This window comes from Eubalaena glacialis, chromosome 20 (assembly GCF_028564815.1).
Source record: "Eubalaena glacialis isolate mEubGla1 chromosome 20, mEubGla1.1.hap2.+ XY, whole genome shotgun sequence".
Taxonomy (NCBI): Eukaryota; Metazoa; Chordata; class Mammalia; order Artiodactyla; family Balaenidae; genus Eubalaena; species Eubalaena glacialis.
In genome coordinates this window covers 6314582-6336599 of record NC_083735.1, presented here as the reverse complement: position 1 = coordinate 6336599, position 22018 = coordinate 6314582, and the positions used below count along the sequence as shown (strand labels likewise).

General features: G+C 49.7%; 1 protein-coding gene across 1 annotated transcript; it reads left to right on the top strand.

The window, feature by feature from the left end:
* The first annotated feature begins 7192 nt into the window (after positions 1-7192).
* Positions 7193-20297, top strand: DEFB1 (defensin beta 1). Its single transcript, XM_061177456.1, has 2 exons — positions 7193-7392; positions 20039-20297. The coding sequence occupies exons 1-2, from the start codon at positions 7332-7334 to the stop codon at positions 20185-20187; spliced, it is 210 nt and encodes a 69-aa protein (XP_061033439.1). The 5' UTR covers positions 7193-7331; the 3' UTR covers positions 20188-20297.
* The last annotated feature ends 1721 nt before the right edge of the window (positions 20298-22018 follow it).

Genomic DNA, 22018 nt, shown 5'->3' with positions numbered 1-22018 from the left:
CTGTCAATTACTTTCTAGGCACAAACGTATGAAAGCCACACAACCCTCTGGTCTTGGGTCTACTTATCTTTCCTGCAGAGCAGAAGGCCAGCTAAATGCCATGTCCGGTTGGCCCGGCCTCCAGGTGGAGGTACAGAACTGAAATCCAGTCCGTCTGACTCGGGGGCTGATCCGGCTCCCCTCGTGACCCCTCGTGGTTCGCTGCAGGCACAAGGCTGGGAGGCCCCGCGGCGAACCTGGCCTGGGGAGGGGCTCCGCCAGGCTCTGCCCGTCAGGCTAGCCAAATCTAGCATCCACAGCTGAGACCGACTCCAGAAGGGTCCCCAAGTTGGGCCTGAAACCAGCTCAGCCCCACGGAGTCTGGTTCGATCTTCAGCAGGTAGGGCCCAAGGCAGGTGCTGCCATCATCCCCCTGTCCCACCGCCCCCGACCAGGTCTCATGCTCCGAAGGTGTGATCAACACCTGGCACAAACAGCTCCTGCCTCTGGGAAGCGGCCAGCCATGCGGCCTGCGACGAGACGTGTCCTAGAGACCAGCCAGCCGAGGACGCGACCCCGCCAGTTGTAATCAAGGTCAGGTGCCAGCTAGAGAACAGGGGGAAGTGCTGGAAATTCTGGGCCACATGCAGCCTCAAAACAAAACGTGACATCCATCAGTGGAGTAATCAGAATGAAAATGTACAGCGGGAATACAGGTAGGATTTCTTCCCCGCCTGTCCCTCCAAACCCCCTTCCCTTTCCCAGGAGCAAATACTGGTAACGTTTGGTGATTTTCTTTTTAGGCTCTGGACTTTTTCCCCTGCATTTACATATGTGAATGTGCGCACACACACACACACACACACACACACATAGATTTTCTTTTTCTTTTACCCCACACAAATGTGCTTAAATCTCAAGTTTCTCCCTGAAAAGAACCTGACACGTGCCTTTTACGGTAAAGTGTGTTGATGATCCCCTTGCCCCAGAAGCAGTAAGGAATGCAGGCCCTTCAGAGGTGGCCCCAAACTGTAAACAGAGATCTTGAGTCTGTTTTCAGACACAGTAGAACAATATGAAAATAGCTATCATGGACCCACAAAAAGAGGTAAACCGAGGCAAGCTCAAAATTGTCAAAAAGATGAGTTTATTCGGGAATAGCAGAGGAATTGCAATTCAGGACACGTGAACTGTAGCAAGCCATAAGCGAGTCGGTTAAAGTTGTGGAGCAGGCTGTATTTATGGGCAGGAAATGTAAACAGGGGAGAGTCCAGTTAGCGTCTATTAAAATAAAAACAATTTAAAAAAAAGGGACCAGTCCTGAAAGTCCCCTGAGCAGACAAAACCAGTCCAGGCAGGCAAACAAAGCTCAATTCAGCCCAACCCAGGTCATTTCTTTTTCAGACCTCCAGAAACCATAAGCAAACTTTCCAAGGCTGATATGAGGCAGCCCTTGACCAAGTCCCTGCTCTAATATTGTCACTTTTCTGTAAACGGGGCATTTACGGGAGCTCTGTTTCTCAGTCCTTAAGTTTTCTTTTTCTGAGGGCACATGCATGAGCTTTTCCGTTTTACATCCTCTGGTTCCATCTTAGATTGAAATCCTGTCACGCTATTAGGATGCAAACAAATGCGGGCTGTGACGTTTAGAAAGGGAACATCATCCAGGTGCCTGGAGGTTGGGGTGCTGCCAGGAGTGAGGTCCTAGGAAACGAAGGGTTAACCAAAGTGCGGACACTTGTATCAGTCAGCTATGGCTGCTGTAACAAAACACACATGCTGGGTGCTTGAACAACAGAAGCTTATGTCTCACAGTTCTGGAGGCTGCCTTCTCCCCGTGTGCTCACGTGGCAGAGAGAGATGGTGCTCTTCCCTTCTTGTAAGACCACCCACCCTACGGGATCAGGCCTTGTGACTTCATTTAACCTTAATTTCCCCCTTAAAGGCCCCATCTCCAAATACAGGGCCTCAGCACAGGAATCTTGGGGGACACCTTTCAGTCCATAGCAGCACTCGTTTCATTCATTTCCTCCAGCGAGTGGTTATCTATGCCGGACACCAGAGCCTGGGGGGTGGAGATGATGGGGGTCCCCACTCAGCCCCTCCCTCAAACCTCACAGCAAGCATGCAGAGGACATGACAGTCACCATGACAGGGAAGGAAGGTGCGATGGGGCAGCTCAGAAGTACCAGCCGCTTCTAGGACAACGGGCAGAGGTCAGGGAGGGCTTCTCAGAGGAGATGGCAGGGGACAAGAGCATGGCTCACCCACAGGAGCCACCAGCCCCCCAAAAGCAAAGTACGTTCTTCACTCCTGCCGTGCTCAGGAGTTGTTGTTATGTTGTTATGTCATAAATATTGTTGAAATGCAACCAAGTGTAACTCCGATAAGGAGTGATCCAAGTTAAACATTCACACAGGGCATGTGGACTGGCCTGGCTCCCGTGAGCCGTCAGAATGTAGCTGACGCTACAGAATGTAGCAACGCAAGGTCACTGCCAATCCCTCCACCGATCTGTGCAAACACCACAAGCGCCAGCTGCTCTGACCTGAGGGGCGCTGTCTCAATCTCCCTACTTCACAAATGGGGCAACTCGAGCCAAGAGGTTGTCCCGGCCTGTGGGTGCCAGGCCCAGCCGGCTCTGAACAGAGAACAACAGGGAGGGAAACGAGCAGGGCCGGGCCTCCCCAGGAACCGTAATGTCGAACGTGGAAGCCTGGAGCTTCCTGATGCTGATGGGAAAAGGGAGACCGAAGGTTAGAGGCTCGCGTGCAAACACAGACTCTGTGCTGTACACACCCCCCGGCCCTTTAACCCAGCCTCCTACACCCCCATTCGACCACACGCCCCGCCCCCAGCACACCCCCAAATACACAGCCAGGGGCCCAGGTTTCCGCCTTATTCCGCGGATGAGACGAGATGTCTCATCCCCTTCAAGTACACGGAACGTTCGCTTTTCTTGTTGCTCCTTTGCAGCTTGGGCGGAGCGCCGGCGCTGGGCGGCCCCTCCCCTGACCTCAGGCTCCCAGGAGCAGCGTCCCCTCGTCACATCCACTTTGGACCCGGCCGCCGGAGCTTCCGGCCACTGGTGGACGCGGGGACGCAGCCACGCAGACCTGCCACCCAGACACGCCGTCCTAACCGCATAGAAGGACTGCGGAAATAACCTAAAGCAAATGTTACGACAGGACCAAGAGTGAAAGAGTGGAGATGAAGTCCTCAGGTGCCAGCAGTAAAGGAGAAACCCAGAGCCAGAGTGGAAACAGAGAAGCATGCGCTTTTTTGCATGAGAAGTTTTCTGCATCTGAGAAGAGATTGCCCCTCCCTCCTCTAAAGATGTTCCCTCCTCTGACTGCTACCCCCTCGCCCATGGTTTTCTTCCCTCCTTCCTCGAAAGTCAGTGTTCTCTGGGATTTTTCAAAAACTTTATTTCCCTAGGGATTTCACTCACTACCAGGGCTTCAACCGACCCACAGAAGCTGATAAGTTGGGAAGCCAGGTGTACCTTCCGACTCTGTCCGCAGAGAGCCAAGCCCATATGTGTGATGCCAGTAAGACCCGCACGCGGATACCCGCGCATCTCGTACAGCAGACCCTTCTGGGGCTCCTGTTCCCCCAGACTCCACGCAAATCACTGCCTTCCAAAAGCCAGCCCCTGCCTCTCGGCCCTAGGCAACTCGCCCCTTACCCTTCTGAATGTTGGGGTCACGATACCTAGGAATTAGCGTCCCGCTAAGAGCAGTTTTAACCACTGAGTAAGAGGCATTGGGGGTACAAATACTCCAGCTCCCTCGCCCCCTGGACTGGATGATTCTGGGGATTGTCTTTTGCCCTGTTTGCAAGAGTCCCCGTGGAATTCAGCTCCTGTAGTCAATGGTGGCCTTAATAACACACTTCTATCTGCTTCCTCTTCTTCACACCATCTCTCCCCTCACCTTATTCTTTATGTCTCCCAATTCTCCACGTTCACTTGAACTCTTGGCTCGCACTCTTCTTCTAGGGAAACCCAATGTGAGACACTCTTTCCGTGCAAACGTATATGCAACTCACCATCGTTTCCCCGAATCACTTCCTCTTCCTGTTTATCCTGCCTCGGTCCGTGACATCACCTTTTACCTACACCGAGCCAGAAGTCTCGCTCATTCTGTCTCCTTCCGTGTCTGGTGGACTTTTGCTTCTTAACATCCCTTGAACCCATGTGTCCTTTCATCTCCCCTTCACAACCTTAGCTAAGACCCTACACCAGCCCTTCCCTTGTCTTGCCGAGTCCAATCTTGCCCCTCTCCATCCACTTCCACACTTCCCTGAGACGGTTTCTAAACCAGCAACTGGTTCATGTGTTTCCTCTGATTCAGATCTTCCATGGCCTCCCTACTGCTTAAGGAGAAAACCAAAACTGTTCAAATGACACTAAAAGCTTAAACTCACATACACCGCCTCAGATACTGGCCTTGGCCCGTGGTCCCCACATGCCACCCATCAGAGCACCTATCAAGCGTCATGGCAACCGTCTGTCCCCTCATCTGTCTCCCCAACTAGACTTTTGCAGGAAACCACTAGAAAGCTTGTTCCTCACTGCACCCCAAGCCCCTAAAGATCGCCTGGTACGTAATGGGAACCGAATACATACACTTGAATCAGTGAATGAAAGAATGAATGAGTTTGAATGTGATGAACTCTTGCATTTCTTTTGTCCATGCAACTTCTTCACCCCTTTGAGTGTTTGGGGAATTCTTCACTGTCGGAGCTTAGCGGGAGGCTGAAACGACCCTCCGAAGATGCTGAATATGCCACATTCTTGCTTTCCCAGGCTCTCTTGCGGCTGGTCCTGTGACCAAGGTTCTGCCAACCAGACCCGGCAAGTGGGACTCAGACCCAGGCAGGTGGCACAGTGGGATCAAAGGCGGGGCTCAAGGTGAGAAGGGCGGGGAAGAGGAGACCTGCTCCTCTGCTTCCTTCTCTCTCTGTACGTGTGCTTCTCTATTTCTTTATTTCTCTCATTTTATTGCTCTGCCTCTGTCTTTGTTATCTCGTTATTTCTCTCTCGTTTTATTTCCCTCTAATTTTCTCTATTTCTCTCTGCCTTGATCTCTCTTTTTCTCTTTCCTTTTCTTTCTTTCTCTGTCTCTCTCTGTTTCTCCCCCCCCAGCCTCCCTCGCTCCCTCTGTCTCTGTCTCTCATTGGTAGGGGCGCAGTGGAAGTGTCTGCAAGGCGCGTGGCGTTGTGGTACAGATGGCGCTCTGCTCGCGGCAGCGGCAGCCGCAAAGTCAAGCTCCTGTGTCTCACGCGCAGTGGCCGCAGCACAGGGCCCTCCTCGGACCGGTCCCTTGGAGGAGGTTGGACACTGTTTCCGGAAGGAGCGCTTACAAGCCAGGTTCTTCAGGCACCCAGTGATGCTGTGAGCTACCCCATATCCTCTTCACAAACTCCTCTCCTGCTCAGTCAGCCAGAGCCGCTGCTCCTGCCTGCAAATAAGAACCCTGACAGAGACATTAGGAAAGTTGCCGACAGAATTACAACGAAAATTAACGATAAATAAAATATTTTTAAAATCTTTAGAAATGATGAGAACTTGAGAGCTGCTTAGAGATTAGCTAACACAACATCCCAGTTTGACAGTTGAAAGAATAAGTTTCAATCCAGGCAGCTCAGCGAGACTCAGCCCAGTCTGGACCCCAGGCCTCCTGACTCCAAGGGCCCACATTAGCGATTCACCTTCTGGGAAGCCACAGTTGAAAGCTTCCTGGAAACACATTTCTTGGGAAAAAGAAAGGCTGGATATGAAAAGATGCTCCATTTCATACGTCATCAGGGAAATGCAGATTAGAACAATGAGATACCACTACACATCTTTTTGAATGGCCAAGGTACAGACCACTGACAACACCAAATGCCAGTGAGGATGTGGAGCAACGGGAACTCTTCGTTCACTGCTGGTGAGAATGCAAAATGGTCCAGCCACTCGGAAAGACAGACAGTTTCTTACAAAACTAAACATACTCCTACCATATGATCTAGCCATCGCACTCCTTGGTATTTATCCAAAGGAACTGAAAACTTATGCCCAGACGAAAACTTGCACACAAATGTTTATAGCAGCTGTATTCATAACTGCCCAAACTTGGAAGCCACCAAGATGTCCCTAAGTAGGTGACTTGATAAATAAACTATATTACATCTACAATGGAATATTAAAAGAAATGAGTTATCAAGCCATGAAAAGACCTTGAGGAAACTTAAATGCATATTTTTATGTGAAGGAAGCCAATCTGAAAAGGCTACATACTGTGTGATTCCAACTATATGATGTTCTGGAAAAGGCAAAACAGTAGAGACAGTAAAAAGGACCAGTGGTTGTCAGCAGTTGAGCACAGAGGGGAGGAATGAATAGACAGCACAGAGGATTTTTAGGCCAGCGAAGCTATTCTGTATGATGCTATAATGATGGCTACATGTCACTATCCATTTGTCCAAACCCATAGGATGTATAACACCAAGAGTGGGCCCAAATGTCAACTCCAGACTTTGGGTGACAATGACGTGTCAGTGGAGGTTCACTGCTGTAACGCATGTACCGTCTGGTGAGGGCTGTAGATAGCGGGGGAGTCTGTGTGTGGACGGGGCGGGGGGTGTATGGGACCTCTCTGTACCTTCCCCTCAATTTTGCTGTGCACTTAAAACTGCTCTAAAAAAATTGTCTTGATAAAAAAAAAAAAATTTCAGTGATAAAAGAGGCCCATAGATTAAAAAGGATTTCAGAGATATCTTAATTTAAAAAAAAACAGAAGCTCAAAAGGCTAGTATTAGTCAACCTTGGGCCTGATGAAAATTCCATCCCTAAAGGTTAAAAGGACGGGCTCGGCTTTTATAAGGGAAGAGGGTGAAGTTTGGGGTCTCATCAGCTAAAGGGCCTGACACCGGATGGCAGCCGGCAGCCAGCAGGCTCAGTGCCTCCCCGGGGCCGCCTCTCGGGGCTCCCTGAGCCATCCCAGCGAGAGGGGTTCTAGCAGGAGCTCCTGTTCTGGGAACGCCAGCTGGACTGCCCAGCTGAGACTCCAGACAGAACCGGAGGACTGCCTCCACGCCTGCAGGGCGAGAGCTGGGTCCAGCTGCAGCCAGACAGAGAGAAGTGTGTCCACGTGACTCCCGGCTGACTCAGGGCTTGCCGTGAAGGGTTATTTCTTAGAATTTCACTCTGGGGATTGCGACACCACCCTTCAGATCGGTCTGTGCGATTGTGCAATCCTCTAGCCCTATAAATACAGTGACACTGCAGCCGCTGGAAGCCTCTGAGAGCTCAGCCTCTGAGGAGCCTCTGCCCTCCCCGGGGATCCGGGCCACCTGCCACCACCATGAGGGTCCTCTACCTGCTACTGCTGACTCTTGGCCTCCTCTTTTCGCAGCTGGCCACAGGTGAGCTGGGGACCTGCTGCAGTGCCCGCCCCGGGGCTGGGACTCGGGGCTGAGTCTGAGGACAGCGGCCTCTGTGTCCCCAGGATGGAGCAGCAGGGAGGCACCCCCGAGGCTGAGCGGCCTGCTGGGGGCAGAAGGCCGTGGGCAGAGGCCTACTAAGCCTGCAGGTTCTGGGCCGTCCCAGCCGCTAGGAGCAAGCGCGCCTGCCTGGAGCATCCCCAGGCTGACTCTCCCAGGTGCCTGAGGGCAGCCGAGCTGCAGGAGGGCCAGACTCCCGTCTCTCCGTCTGTCCCTTAGGGCTCCCTTCCCTCTGCCCTTGGCAGGGATGTGAGGCCAGCGCCGGGCAGCTCCCAGCACCTCCCAGCCCTGTCTTTGGCTCGGGCATCCTGAAAGTATCCTACGGGGAAGGGCATTACCTACTCCATCTGCAGAATGGCTCCTCACACTGAGAGGTCAGGGTCCCAGCCAGCCGAGAGGTGCAGGCTGCCACCCCATCTCTCTCCAGGTTCCGGGGTGGGCTCTCCCAGGTGCCCTGCTGCAAGCAGATGCCTCCCGCCCCGCCCACAAGACCAGCTCAGCTGGAATCCTTGACTCACCTGCACGCAGGCAGTCAGAGATCCACCTTGCTTGAGAAATCCGTTCACATCCTCCAGGGTGGGCCATTCCCCAGCGCAGAGCAGGGGAGCTGTGTCGGGCCCAGCTCCCCTGGGTCAAGGCAGCAGTGCCCCTGACGTAAGAGAAGGTGAGACTCTTCTGGCAGAATCGGGGATACGTTTTATCCCAGCCCCGTCGCTCACTCACTGAGTGATCTTGAGCAAGTCACACATTCTGGGTTTTAGTTTCCGCACCTGCAAATTGAGCGCGCTGTGGCAGGTGGCTCTAAAAGTGTTAGAGCTCTGGAATTCTCTGGAAGACCCACTTGTGCTTTTCTCCAGGCTATCACCTTAGTGTGCAGATGTGCCTAATTTGCTCCGGGTGCCTCAGTGTTCCCCTCGGACAACTGGGTTCAGAAATATTCCAATGCAGAGTTTTAAGGTTTCCAGGTGGAACGCATAAGAGAGGTGGAGAAATTAATTTAGTGAGTTGCAACCTTGTTTTCTCAAAAGAACAGACAATACCAGTGCATGCCACGCTGTCAGCGTCTCTGCTGTTTTATCACACTCATCTCATTGCATGTGTGTCCGTACTGAGCAGCTGTGCAAAATCTCCTACTGCAGCTCACATCACACTCAAAATGTTTGAAAGTCACTCTGTTAACGTGAAGAGTTCTTTTCAGTCTATGACGTCAAAATATGATTATGAGCATCTCATCCAAAGTATAGAAAATGAAAGTGTGTCCAAGGGTATGCGGGAGCGGCTAAACTTACTAATCACTCGTTACAGAGCTATCAGCTAACGCTGTGGAGCACTTAGCGCGTGCAGGATTAGCTAAGACACTGTCCTCCGACGACAGGCAGGCCCTGTCTGGACAGAACATCGGCGAATGGATTCTCAGGATGGGGAGTGGGACCCTCAGGACCAGTTGCTGACACCGGCTCACCTTCTAGAAGGGCAAGAGAATCGCCCACCCTCCACCTCCCAGCTGCAGCTGGGAGGCCGCAAGCAGCCAAGGTCCTTGCAGGGCAAGCACCACCTCTGCGGTGCCTCTGCTGTCCCAAGACGTTTGCATCTTAAAAGAGGGCCACAGGCAAGGTCAAACTCAGCACAAGTGTCTTCTGGGGGATGTCGTGCTGTCTGGGTGTGTTATCCGGATGGGGAGGGGGAGCCCCAGGTGGCTTCTGGGGGACGTCGTGCTGTCTGGGTGTGTTATCCGGATGGGGAGGGGGAGCCCCAGGTGTCTCCTGGGGGATGTCGTGCTGTCTGGGTGTGTTATCCGCATGGGGAGGGGGAGCCCCAGGTGTCTCCTGGGGGATGTCGTGCTGTCTGGGTGTGTTATCCGGATGGGGAGGGGGAGCCCCAGGTGCCTCCTGGGGGATGTCGTGCTGTCTGGGTGTGTTATCCGGATGGGGAGGGGGAGCCCCAGGTGCCTCCTGGGGGATGTCGTGCTGTCTGGGTGTTGTTATCCGGATGGGGAGGGGGAGCCCCAGGTGTCTCCTGGGGGATGTCGTACTGTCTGGGTGTGTTATCCGCATGGGGAGGGGGAGCCCCAGGTGTCTCCTGGGGGATGTCGTGCTGTCTGGGTGTTGTTATCCGGATGGGGAGGGGGAGCCCCAGGTGTCTCCTGGGGGATGTCGTGCTGTCTGGGTGTTGTTATCCGGATGGGGAGGGGGAGCCCCAGGTGTCTTCTGGGGGATGTCGTGCTGTCTGGGTGTTGTTATCCGGATGGGGAGGGGGAGCCCCAGGTGTCTCCTGGGGGATGTCGTGCTGTCTGGGTGTTGTTATCCGGATGGGGAGGGGGAGCCCCAGGTGTCTCCTGGGGGATGTCGTACTGTCTGGGTGTGTTATCCGGATGGGGAGGGGGAGCCCCAGGTGCCTTCTGGGGGATGTCGTGCTGTCTGGGTGTGTTATCCGGATGGGGAGGGGGAGCCCCAGGTGCCTTCTGGGGGATGTCGTGCTGTCTGGGTGTGTTATCCGGATGGGGAGGCGGAGCCCCAAGTGTCTTCCGCGTTGGAACACACAGGTACCCCCAGCCTGTGTCCCCCGGGCCACAGTGCAGGCAGCTCTCACCTCCTCTCTGCTTTACCCTCAGGCACCGGTTGCAGTTCTGGTCATTGCGTCCTCACTGCTGTGCAGTGGTTGTTACAGCTGCTGCAGCTGCCCCTGCCGTACCCACCCTGCCCCTGGGCCGCCCGATGGACGCACAGTTGCGGGGTTGCTGCAGGGAGGGAGCGGGGGCTGCTCAGCAACCCTGAGCCCCCGCGCGGGTCAGTTCACTCCTTTTCTGGAAGAGCCCTTAGACCAGGTCATTTCACAGGTGGGGAAATCGAGGCCCACGTGACCCGGGGGAACCAGTATTCTGTGGTCACTGCAGGAGATCCTAAGACTTGACGTTCTCTTCAGCAGTTTTCATCTCTGTCAGAAAAAAAAACAATGGGTTGCCCACTTTTATCTTGTTCAAATGGTCCTTCTGTGAATGCAGAATGATGTCACAATGACAAGGCGACCCAGGTCCCTGCATCAGCTGGATGGGACCCCAGTCGAGGTGTTGAGAAATCAAGACAGGTTGACGTTGTTCCCTCACTGATTCAAGGAGTGTTTGGTTAAGAGCTGCCGTGGGCAGGTGTTGCCCAGGAACAGGGGATGTGCCAGGAAACACAGCCCTGGGTCTCATCTCTACACATTCCAGAAACAGAGAGGGACAAGAAAACCGATTACATAATTACTTAACTAATGGCTACCGTGTTGTGAAATGCTGTTAAGTGCAGGATGCTAGGAGAACACATGACAGTGAGAGCTGACCTGGTCTTGAGGAGCCAGGAAGGCTTTCTTGAGGAAGCTAAGTGACGGAAAATTGGAAGTCATTTTGGTGCTCCTGATATTTTCAAAAAAATATTTCTTTTAATTTCCTCCCAACATTTAAAAGTCAGGATATGCCACCAAAAATAAAAATCTGATTTTTATCTTCTCTTTTTTTAAATTTAAAGAAGTTTTAAAACTTTTTATTTTATATTGGAATATAGTTGATTAACAATATTGTGTTAGTTTTAGGTGTACAGCAAGGTGATTCAGTTATACATATACATGTATCTATTCTTTTTCAAATTCTTTTCCCATTTAGGTTGTTACATAATATTGAGCAGAGTTCCCTGTACTACACAGTAGGTCCTTGTTGGTTATCCAGTTTAAATACAGCAGTGTGTACATGTTATCTTCTCTTAAAAACACAAAAGATGTGGCAACATTCCTACCTGGCAACAGTGAGCTGCAACTAAACAGCGGCTGTGCCTCCAGTCGGGACTCCCTCCCCATGTCACTGCAGGCCCCGCCGGTCCCTAATGCCTCGCCTCAGCCCGCTTCACAGATTTGTGTTACCCGCCTGGCTGCAGTGGGCAGCTGGATTTGCGGCCCTGAATTAACTAAACCAGTGAAAGGAGAGAAGTCAAGGACAAACCAGACGGAAAGGATAGCTGGTGTGAAAGCCTAGAGATGAAGAGAAATAAAAAACCATGGCTCTCGCTTTTAGCTTAGCCCTCCCAGTGTCCCCGTGGGGGAGGAAGAATCATTATCCCCGTTTCCTGGGTAAATAACAGTAATGGAGTCACATGGCTGATAGCAGAGCAGGGACTCACAGGCCCTCAGCTGCAACACTGCAGGCCGCTCAAGGCACAGGGCATGCCAGGCAGCAGAGAGGAGCCGGGACGGTGATGCGGGGGCAGATCCAGCGAGGCCTGAGGCAGCAGGAAACGCATCTGGGTGCGAGTGAGCCCCAGGGGGTTTTAAACCCGCGAGTGACAGAATCAGAAACGGCTTCTTAAGAGACTGGTTTGCTGGGCTTCCCTGGTGGCGCAGTGGTTAACAATCCGCCTGCCAATGCAGGGGACACAGGTTTGAGCCCTGGTCCGGGAAAATCCCACATGCCACAGAGCAACTAAGCCCGTGCGCCACAACTACTGAGCCTGCACTCTAGAGCCCACCCATGAGCCACAACTGCTGAGCCCGCGAGCCACAACTACTGAGCCTGCATGCCACAGCTACTGAGCCCATGCGCCCAGAGCCTGTGCTCCGCAACAAGAGAAGCCACCGCAGTGAGAAGCCCACGCACTGCAACGAAGAGTAGCCCCCACTCGCCGCAACTAGAGAAAGCCCGTGCACAGCAACGAAGACCCAACGCAGCCAAAAATAAACGAATAAATAAATTAAAAAAAAAAAAAAAGAGACTGGTTTGCTGCCACGTGGAGGTCGATCAGAGGAGAGGAAAGCAGATACAAGGGGAGAGCGAGGACATTCTTCCTGTAAACAGGGCCCGCAGCGGCGCTTTTGCCAGGGTGCTCAGCAAGTTAACCAAAATTAATGCCGCTGATAGAGTCACAGCCCAATCCTCAGTCCCCTTCTTTCCTTTCCCTCCGGACACGGATACCACGTGCATTCCCGGGAGTCTGGGCCTCTGTTTCCTCACCTTTCAAGTGACGGATGAGGCAAAACAAGTCCCAGCCCAACGTCCTGTGACCCTGGATCTCCACCTGGCCTTGCTCACACCTGAGCGTCTCACTCTAAGCCTCACCCTGACCTACTGGCCCGAATACCTTCCACCTCTCAGAACTCTGGCAACAGCACCAGGAATGTGCCTGCTATGGCCTCGGGTCCTGTCCGGAAAAACACGCTCCCCGGTGCCTCAGACACAAGCCCCTGACTCCTACGACCACGCAGACCTGACAGAGGCACCCGATTAGCAATGCGGGGGAAAGAGTCATCCTCAGAAATGCCGGTCACACGGCACCGGCTATGGCACTTCATAGGGCCACGAGCAACTCCGAAAACATCTCACTAAGTGTCCCCAGCATCTGCATCCGTCATACAGGGACGACTCTTATCCCCACGTTAGAGGTGGTTTTTGCAGGGAATCTCAGAGAGGCTGACTTTTCAAATACTCAGCCCGCGAATACCAAGGACTCGAATTCAGCTCTGACTCGAACTCCTTTATTCTTTTCCCACACCTCCCAAAGACCTCTGGATATGTCACCAGCAAATTGATTCATCCTAAGGATAATGTAGATGGAAGTGACTTAAAGCTTTCATGAACTTAACAGGAGGCACTGCTGGTTAGCAGTGGCCAGCAAGCGTTTCTAGGAACAGGGACGTTCATGGGTGACCCGTTTGTGGAAGGGGGCCCCTGATTTTTCATTTGGTTTGGAGTTCTGTTATTTGTTTTGCAGGAGTGGCTTGTATATATTTGACTTCTTCCCCAGATAGCTTGAAAAGATCCACAGAGGTGAAGTCCGACCCTCTCTGGCCTCCACTGACCGCCTGAGCCACCAGCACCTCTCCTAAGTGGGCAAGCAGCCTCTATCTTAACGTCCCCAACGGGAGGGAACCCACTCACTCGTGGGCAGCCCTTCCCCTGGCACACTGCCAACCAGCCACCTTGTCCTGACTCGGGAAAGGGCCCAGCTGACTTGCCCAGGCCCACATTCCGAGACGACCAGTCTCACGTCGCTTCCCACGGACAAGTCCCTTTATGCATCACCCCAGGTGTGGGACTCCACGGCCAGCACTGGAAAATCTAGATTGCGCTCTGGCTCCTGCAGATCTGTGTCTGCGTCTGCTCCTCTCACATCTCAGATCCGTGGGTCCCGTCAACCCTGCTCTGGCTCCTGACTTTCTCCACGCCTGTGCTTTTCTGCTGTGTATGCAGTGCAGTCCTCCAGGGCAGGGGGTAGGGGTCCCGGCAGGGGTGGAGCTCAGCCCGCTTCTTCTCCAAAACCCTTGTCGTTTCGGCACTTCACTCCGCTTTAGCCTGGTGGTCTTTTAGTACAAGAAATTTATATTTTAGTCAAAAGCTCCCCCATTTTCCCTTCTGACATTGTTCCAAAACTTCACTTGCACCTCCAACTGTATACTGTCAATCCAACTTCAGAGGAGAGGGCCGGGGGACAGGGTCCACTGCCCGTGGCCTGAGGACCACACTCCCCGTCTCAGAGCTCCCCACCTCCTGTCTCTCTGAAAGGCTCTTTAAGAAATTTTACTTTCGTGGCTCTTTTATGTTAAAGTCCAAAGATCCCCCTATGTTACCAGTGTATCTTCTTCTCTATAGCCTTTTTCACCTGCCCTTTTCCTTGAACCTCCACCATCTGACCCGCACAGGCTACGTCCCATCTCGGCAGCACGGACAGCTGTCCATGCCCCTCAGGCAGATTTATTTCCTGATGACTCCGTAACAGCCAAGCCTCTCCTGTGTTCACTGCCATGAACTTTCTTCCTCTCATTTTCTTCTGGGACTGACCCATTGGTACTTATTTTCTAGTTAATTTCCTGCTACTTAATCACAATAGCCCTTCATTCAGCCAACATCTATTATTACAGTTGACTTAAAAAACAGTTGGTGGTGTAGTTGCACTTGGGTGGGATTATTAAGAGTCCAGCTATAATTGGCCTAATAACTGTGTAGTATTTGAGTCTCTCTTTTCGCTGCAAGCATAGAAGCTGGTACAACAAGCCTGCTTTCCTAACAGGCCCGCTCCCTTCACCCCTTCTCATCCTTCATTCTCACCTATAAGCGAGTTCCCTCTTTACCATGTTCCTCTGGTTCATGGCACTCCAGAGGCCGCCACATGATGTGCTGGATTGTATTTCTCAGACCAGCTGAATAAGGACCAAGATAAGAATAAGCCCAAGTCTAGAGAAGTACTATCATTCTTGGGAAAGGGGAGGAGAAGAGCAGGGCTGTGAGTTATCCAAGGGGCTCGCATGCCCGGGGAGTGGACGGAAACGGACCAAGGCAGTGATGGGAGAGGGTGTAGGAAGCTGCACATAGCACAGGAGGCCCACAGTGCTAGGAATACACAGAAGACCTTTTCAAAAGCAACTCTTATTTTTTTAATTTTTAGTTGTAAAATATAACATGTATCCAGAAAAGTACATAAAACTCGAATGTATAATTTAATGAATTATTATAAAACAAGCACTCCTGTAACCACAATGTGAGTCAAGAACTAGAACGTGGCCAGCACCTAAGAGGCTCTCCTCCAGGCTTCTCAGTCACAAATCCCTCCTTCCCCCAAAAGCGATCATCACTTGACTTTTATGGTCATAACTTCCCACATTTCTTACAGTTTTACCATGTTAACATTCATGCCGAATAATATAGCTGGGTTTGTGCATACGTTTCAACTGACTACGTATCAAGAGGTGGTGGCGTTGCTGGGTCGTAGCATATGCTTATACTACTGAATTTTTATGAATAATGCCAAACTGTTCTCCAAAAGCGTATATATCAACTTATACTCCTACAACCAATGAATGAAAGTGCCTGTTCTTCCATATCCATGTCAACACCTGATAATGTCAATCATTTAAAAATTTTAGCTGTCTGGTGAGGGTAGTGGCATAGCATTGGCGATTTAATTTGCATTTCCCTGATAAATAATAAGTTGAGTACTTTTGTGTATAATTACTGGCCACTTGGATATCTTTTGTGAAGTACCTATTTGTCTTCTGCCCATATTTTCTATCAGATTATCTGTCTTTTCTTAATGATTTCTAGTAGTTCTTTATATATTCTGCATAGAAGCTCTTTGTTGGTTGTAAGTATTAGAAATATCTTCTCCTACCTTGTGCCTTAATTTTTCACTCTCTCAATGGAAACTTTCCTCAAGCAGAGGTTTTCCACATTAGTTTAATATGGTTAAATGTGTCATATCTTTTCCTTTAGGGTTAGTGCTTTTGTACCTTAAGAAATCTTTTTTTACCCCAAAGGCACGAAGAAAGTGTTCAGTGCTGTTTTCTGGGGGCTTACTGTTTTTCCTTTTACATTTAGGCTTATAACCATCTGGCAGTGGTTTTTAGTGTGCATGTATGGTCCGAGCTAAGGGTAAAGGGTTTTTTTTCCCACTATGAATATCCAATTGTCTCAGAACCAACCACTGAGAAGACCATTTTTCTCCACTGTTCTGCTGAGCCACTGTTTTTCTACTTCAACTCTCCATATATGCATGTATCTCTTTCTGCTGTCCTACTTATGTATTTGTCTGCCCTTGTATCCTCACCACACTGTCTAATTACAGTGGCTCTGTAATTAGTCTCAAAATCCAATAAAGCAAATTCTCCCACCTTCTTTTCTCTGAGTGTCTTGGCTATTCTTGGTCCTTGGAATTTCCATATATATTTTAGAATCAGCTCATCAAGTTTCACTGAAAGAATCTCTTGGGATTTTATGGTATTGGGTTAAATCTGCAGCTTAATTTGGGGAAAATTAACATTTTAAAAATAATTAATCCTCCAATGCTTAAACATAGTATTTCTACTTATTTAGGGCCTCTTTAAATTCAAAAAAATACTGTATTCTTTATAGATAGAGGTATTGCACATAATTTCTTAGATTTATAACTAGGCATATTTTATGCTCTTCTATATGATGTTTTTATTTTATTTCCTTTTTTCTGTTGGTTGCTAATATACAGAAGTAAAATTCATTTTTTTCTTTTTTCTTTTTTGTATGTTGATCTCAGCAAATTTGCTAAATTTGCTTGTTCATTCCTTTTGGATTGCCTACATATAATCATAATGTCTGCAAATAGAGACAATTTTATTTCTTCCTTTCCAACCCTTGTACCTTTTATTTTATTTTTTATCTTATCCCCCTGGCCAGTACTTCAAGTACAATGTGGAATGGTAATGACAACAGCAGTTATGCTGGTCTGATTGCCAATCTCATGGAATGTTTTCAATACTGGACCATGAAGTGTACTGTATGTTGTAGGCTTCTGTAGGTACTCTTTATCAGATTAGGGAAGTTTCCTCCAGTTTCTTATTTGCTAGGAGCTTTTTTTTTTTTATCATGAATCAATGTTGATTTTTTTTCCAATATCTTTCTGCATCTATTAAGATAATATAATCATTGGCTGATTAGATTATGGGAACATTTAATCTCCCTGGGCCTCAGTTTCCCTGTCTGTAAGTTAGGAAAAAGTGATACATTCCTTGGAGGATTAAATGCAACCATAAACGTGTTAGTTCCCCATGAAAGGAAAGATGACCAGCTTCAGAATCTTAGAAATGGATGAGATCACATAATCTAGTCTCCTCAATTTTAAATTTGAGAAGCTGGGGCTCAGAAAGTTTGAGTGCTTTGCTAAAAATCACACAAATTCATTCTAGAACAAGGAATGTAACCAAAGTACCCTGACATTAAATATGTTGCTATTTCTTTTGGGTCCTATAATGTACTAGATCCTCAAAGATTATGCCAGAAATGGGTTCCCGCTGAGTGGGGTGACACCGTAATTCACTAGCAGAGAGGTGGAGTGAGAACTGGTGGGGGTCATGGTATTACCTCTGGTCCTGGCTCTGCCTGTGGCCAACTGCACGCCCTGGGGGGCATCACCAGACCTCAGCTTCTTCATCTAGGGAGAGAATCACAGAGAAGTTGAAGTAGTTGAGCTCTGAGGTCCATCTGGGCTCTAAAAAGCCACAGTTAGTTGTATTTGGGTCTCCTCTGTTTACCCAACAAAAGGAAGGGTAAATATAACATTAAATATACATATATTTAAATGTTGGTATAAATACACACACACACACACACATACCAACAACAAGAAAAAGAAAGTGTAGACCTTCTGATTTCCAAGGGCTTTCACATTTATTAGCTTGATCCATCTTCCTAATAACGATCACTTGGAGGACGTACTGAAGGAAGGATTCAATCTTGCAGTAGGGGTTGGACTGAGTATCTTTCCAGCTCTGACATCTTCCAATGAAGAGCAAAAAAAGCTGGAACTGGAGATTTAGAGAGTCTAGTTGACTATGATCTTGCTGGAGGTCGATATTGTGGTGAGGCTTTTAAAACCTGGAACAATCTTGAACAGCGTCGGCAGGAATCAATACAATGTATAGAAAGAATGCAGGCTGGAGATCAGGAGACTGTGTTTTGTGTGAGCAACTGAGTGGCCTTGGCCTAAGATGCTTCCCTGGGACAGTGGGACCAGCATGTCTCTCCATGCCCTTCTGTCTCCATGGCAACACAGTCCAATGAGATGTTCTGTGATGATGGAAATATTCTACTGCTGCATGGTCCAATGCAGTAGCCACTAGCCACATGTGGCCATCAAGCACTCGCAATGTGGGTGATGTAGTTTCGATTAATTAAAATATAAATCACCACACGTAGCTGGTGGCCACCACATTGCACAGCACAGCTCTGTAGTGAACAAAATGAGATGAAGCCTCTTTTGCTCTTGGTAGATGGGACACATCTAAGGTATTTTGTGTTTATTCCGGGCCTCAAACTTAAGGAAGTCTATCCGTGAACTGAAAACATCCAGAGGAGAATGAACAGGGTTGTGAAGTGTCCGGAAACTAGACACTGAGAAAAATGAGAAAAAGAAGACTTTTAAGGCAGTAGAATGACTGAAAATGGGACAGCCTTCTGAAAGAGTGATTAGACTTGTCTGTATAAAGCAGGAAAACACCACGAGCTGGAAGTTACTGAGAGGACAATTTCCATCAGTAGGAACACCAGGTGTCCAGCAGGCAGAGATTAGAATGCCTGTCTCCTAGGGTGACAATGGCCTGCTGCATTAGTCACCTAGGTCTGCTCTAGTGTGGGCGGCTTAAACAACAGACACTTTTTTCTCATAGTTCTGGATGGTAGAAGTTCAAGATCAAGGTGTTGGTTTGGTCTCTCCCGACGCCTCTCTCCTCGGCTGACAGAGGGCCGCCTTCTGTCCTCACATGGCCTTTCCTTTTGTGCTCACACATCACTCGTGTCCCTTTGTGTGTCCAAATTTCCTCTTCTTATAAGGACACTATTGATTAGTGATCACCCATATACCTCATTTAACCGCAATCAGCTCTTTAAAGGCCCCATCTCCAAATACAGTCACATTCTGAGGTCCTCGGGGGCTTAGGGCTTCAACTATGATTTGGGGGGGGCAGGGACATTGGGGGGGGTTTCAGGCCATAACACCTGCCAACAGAGAGACACAAAACAATGGCTACATAGCCGCTTGCCAGGGGTATCAGAGGGCAGCTTTTTCTGTTGGATACAGAGGAAGACGAGTCTAGAGGTCTTCAAATTATGAGATTCTGTGACGGGGAGGAAGACAAAATAAATTCCAACTGGGAAAATGATGAAAGCTTTATAGAGTAGCTATAATTTTTTTTTTTTAATTTTTTCTTCCCCTACACCTGTCTTACTTCTTAAGGGCTCAATCTTTTTTTTTTTTTTTTTTTAATTTATTTATTAATTTATTTATTTTTGGCTGTGTTGGGTCTTCGTTTCTGTGCGAGGGCTTTCTCTAGTTGCGGCAAGCGGGGGCCACTCTTCATTGCGGTGCGCGGACCTCTCACTATCGCGGCCTCTCTTGTTGCGGAGCACAGGCTCCAGACGCGCAGGCTCAGTAGTTGTGGCTCATGGGCCTAATTGCTCCGTGGCATGTGGGATCTTCCCAGACCAGGGTTCGAACCCGTGTCCCCTGCATTGGCAGGCAGATTCTCAACCACTGCGCCACCAGGGAAGCCCTAGAGTAGCTATAATTTTAACCTGACATTAAAGGATCATAGATTGCAGCAGACATGGTGATGGGGAGGTGGGGGTGGGGGGTGGGCAGGGATTCAAGCTGGAGGGAATGATGTAACTAAACAGCACAGGAGTAAAAGGAAAGTTCAGGAATGCTCCTGGAATTAGAAAGATGCTTCTGCATTTCTGAAACAGAGGATGGCAACGGTACAAAGTGGTCGAATACCTATTTGGGGACTAACGTGAATTCCCTGTACACCAAAGCTCCCTGGGCAGGAGAAAGCCCACTCAGAACCCTGCTGTTCACCCCTGGCTTTTGTTTGGCCACAGCTGGCATAGAGCTCGGATGGAGGGGTCTCTTTAGATGCCTTATTTCATGAGCAGCCTCACAGATCAACTGAGTGCAAAGCTCTTGGAAGGGAAACCCCTGTGACGTGCTTTGCAAAGGGCGGTCTGTTCTGCTTTCACCGAGTGTTCTGAAGTCCCTGTGGCTGCAAGCCAGGCATCTGAAGTGCTCTCTGTCCCTTCTTATAGGTGTTAACCTGCTTACGGGTCTCGGCCAGAGGTCCGACCACTACAAATGTGTCAAGAAAGGGGGGACCTGCAACTTCTCCCCCTGCCCGCTCTTCAACAGGATTGAAGGCACCTGTTACAGTGGAAAAGCCAAGTGCTGCATCCGTTGACTCTGAGCTGGAGCATGGGCAGAGGGGACCCAGAAGCCAAGTGAAGTATTTGTAACTGTTGTTTGAATAAAAGAAGGTGTTTTTTGAGGCGTACGTCCTTCAGACCAAAATGAGTCTTGTGTCTCCTTTTAGAAGAGGTTCAGAAAGTATGAAGGTCAGAAGGGCAGACAGGCTGGGCCGCAAAGCCTGTCCAGGATGGGACTGGGGGGTGCTGACCAGGCTGTCAGCTGTTTCACTGCCACTTTGTTTCATCACCAGATCTACACATGAGGGATGCAGGGGGTCCACGTGAGACTAAGGACACCTGATGACGAGATGACACAGCTTCAGGCCTCCCTCTGTCCCAGCAGAAGTTCACCCCTGATTCAGCGGTCTCAGCTGCCTGCCCATCTGCAGAGGCCAGAACCGCTGCCCTTTCTCCTCCCTGGGCCGGGGGCAGTGGGTTGTGGGTTGGTTAACCTCAGCATCTGAGGACCTTCGCTAGGACCATAAAGCTATTCCTATTTCACTCTGGAGGCCTAATAGTAGGGTTCCCGGGTGACCATTCTTCACTCCAGCACAATCACGTGGTCTATTTACATGTCACTTAGAAAAGCATCCTCTACGACCACTGCCCCTGCCTTTCATCATTTCTGCACCATTAGGCCTGTAGACAGCCACTGATGGGGAAGAGGGGGTTGCCTTCCCTTTTTGCCAATAAATTTCTTACAACTCCTGACGATACGTGTGCTTCTGTCCTCTCCTTCATCAGGCAACAGCAATTCCACATTCCACTTCGATAAATTACAAGCACAAATAAAAATCAAACATTATAAAACCTTTGGGGGAATTCCCTGGTGGTCCAGTGGTTAGGACTCCTGGCTTTCACTGCCCCGGACCCAGGTTCAATCCCCGGTCAAGGAACTATGATCCTGCAAGCCATGCGGCCCAGTCCAAAAAAAAAAAAATTTTGCTCCCATCCCCCAGTAATGGATTTAGATGCCACACCCCTCTTTTGTGAGGGAAAGGCAGAGGAGATGCCATTATGCTGTGGACATTTACCGCTACTCGGGCGTTCTCTGTAACATGAACACGGCAAGTGTTCATTACAGTGCGTCCAGGCCTCCCCCCTTCTCCTGAAAAGCTAAGAAATAATCTGTTGACTTAAAAAATATTCACAATCTAAAAGTTGAGAGTTATGTTTTATTTGGCGGGAAAGTTTAGGACTTCAAGCCCGGGAGGCAGCATCTGAAGTAACCCTGAGAGAACTTCTCCCAGGAAGCGAGGGGGGAGCCAGGTTATACAGAATTTTTGCAACAAAGGAGAGGTAGTCAGGAACGTTAAAAGATTATTGTTAATTAAAGAAAACCAGATATCCCAAGTTAAGGAATTTAACTTGGCCCTTTTCTATGTATGGGAAGATGCAAGAGTCTGGGCTCGCTGAAATCATTCCTTCAGCTATCTGGGGCCAGTATCCTGTGTGTTCCCATCCTGAGTTTCCTCAGGGCTCATGGTAGGGAACGGCTGCAGTCTGATGGCGGCTAGATGGCAGGCATTCTTTCCTTCCTGAGTTCCCTCAGGGTTCACCGGCTCGCCATCGGCTGTGGCTGCAATCGCTGATGACTGTGACATCCTTTGTTTACTGATATGGTCGGCAATATTCCACTTATCCCCAGCCACAAAGAGGTCACTGACCATCTCAGGAAGGTGGTGGCATCACATCAATAGCCCTGTCACCAGAGACTACAGGCTCAGACCAGAAAGACTAGCAGGGTTCTTGCAGCCCTTCCCAGCCCAACAGCATTTGGCCCCAGGACTTACATTCCTCAGGGGGTAGCAAGTTTTAAAGGAG

Excerpts from the sequence above, each read along its gene's own strand:
- DEFB1 (XM_061177456.1), top strand. The coding sequence starts at position 7,332 with ATGAGGGTCCTCTACCTGCTACTGCTGACTCTTGGCCTCCTCTTTTCG. Across the intron at positions 7,393-20,038 it reads CTTTTCGCAGCTGGCCACAG|GTGTTAACCTGCTTACGGGT; the intron begins GTGAGCTGGGGA and ends CCCTTCTTATAG.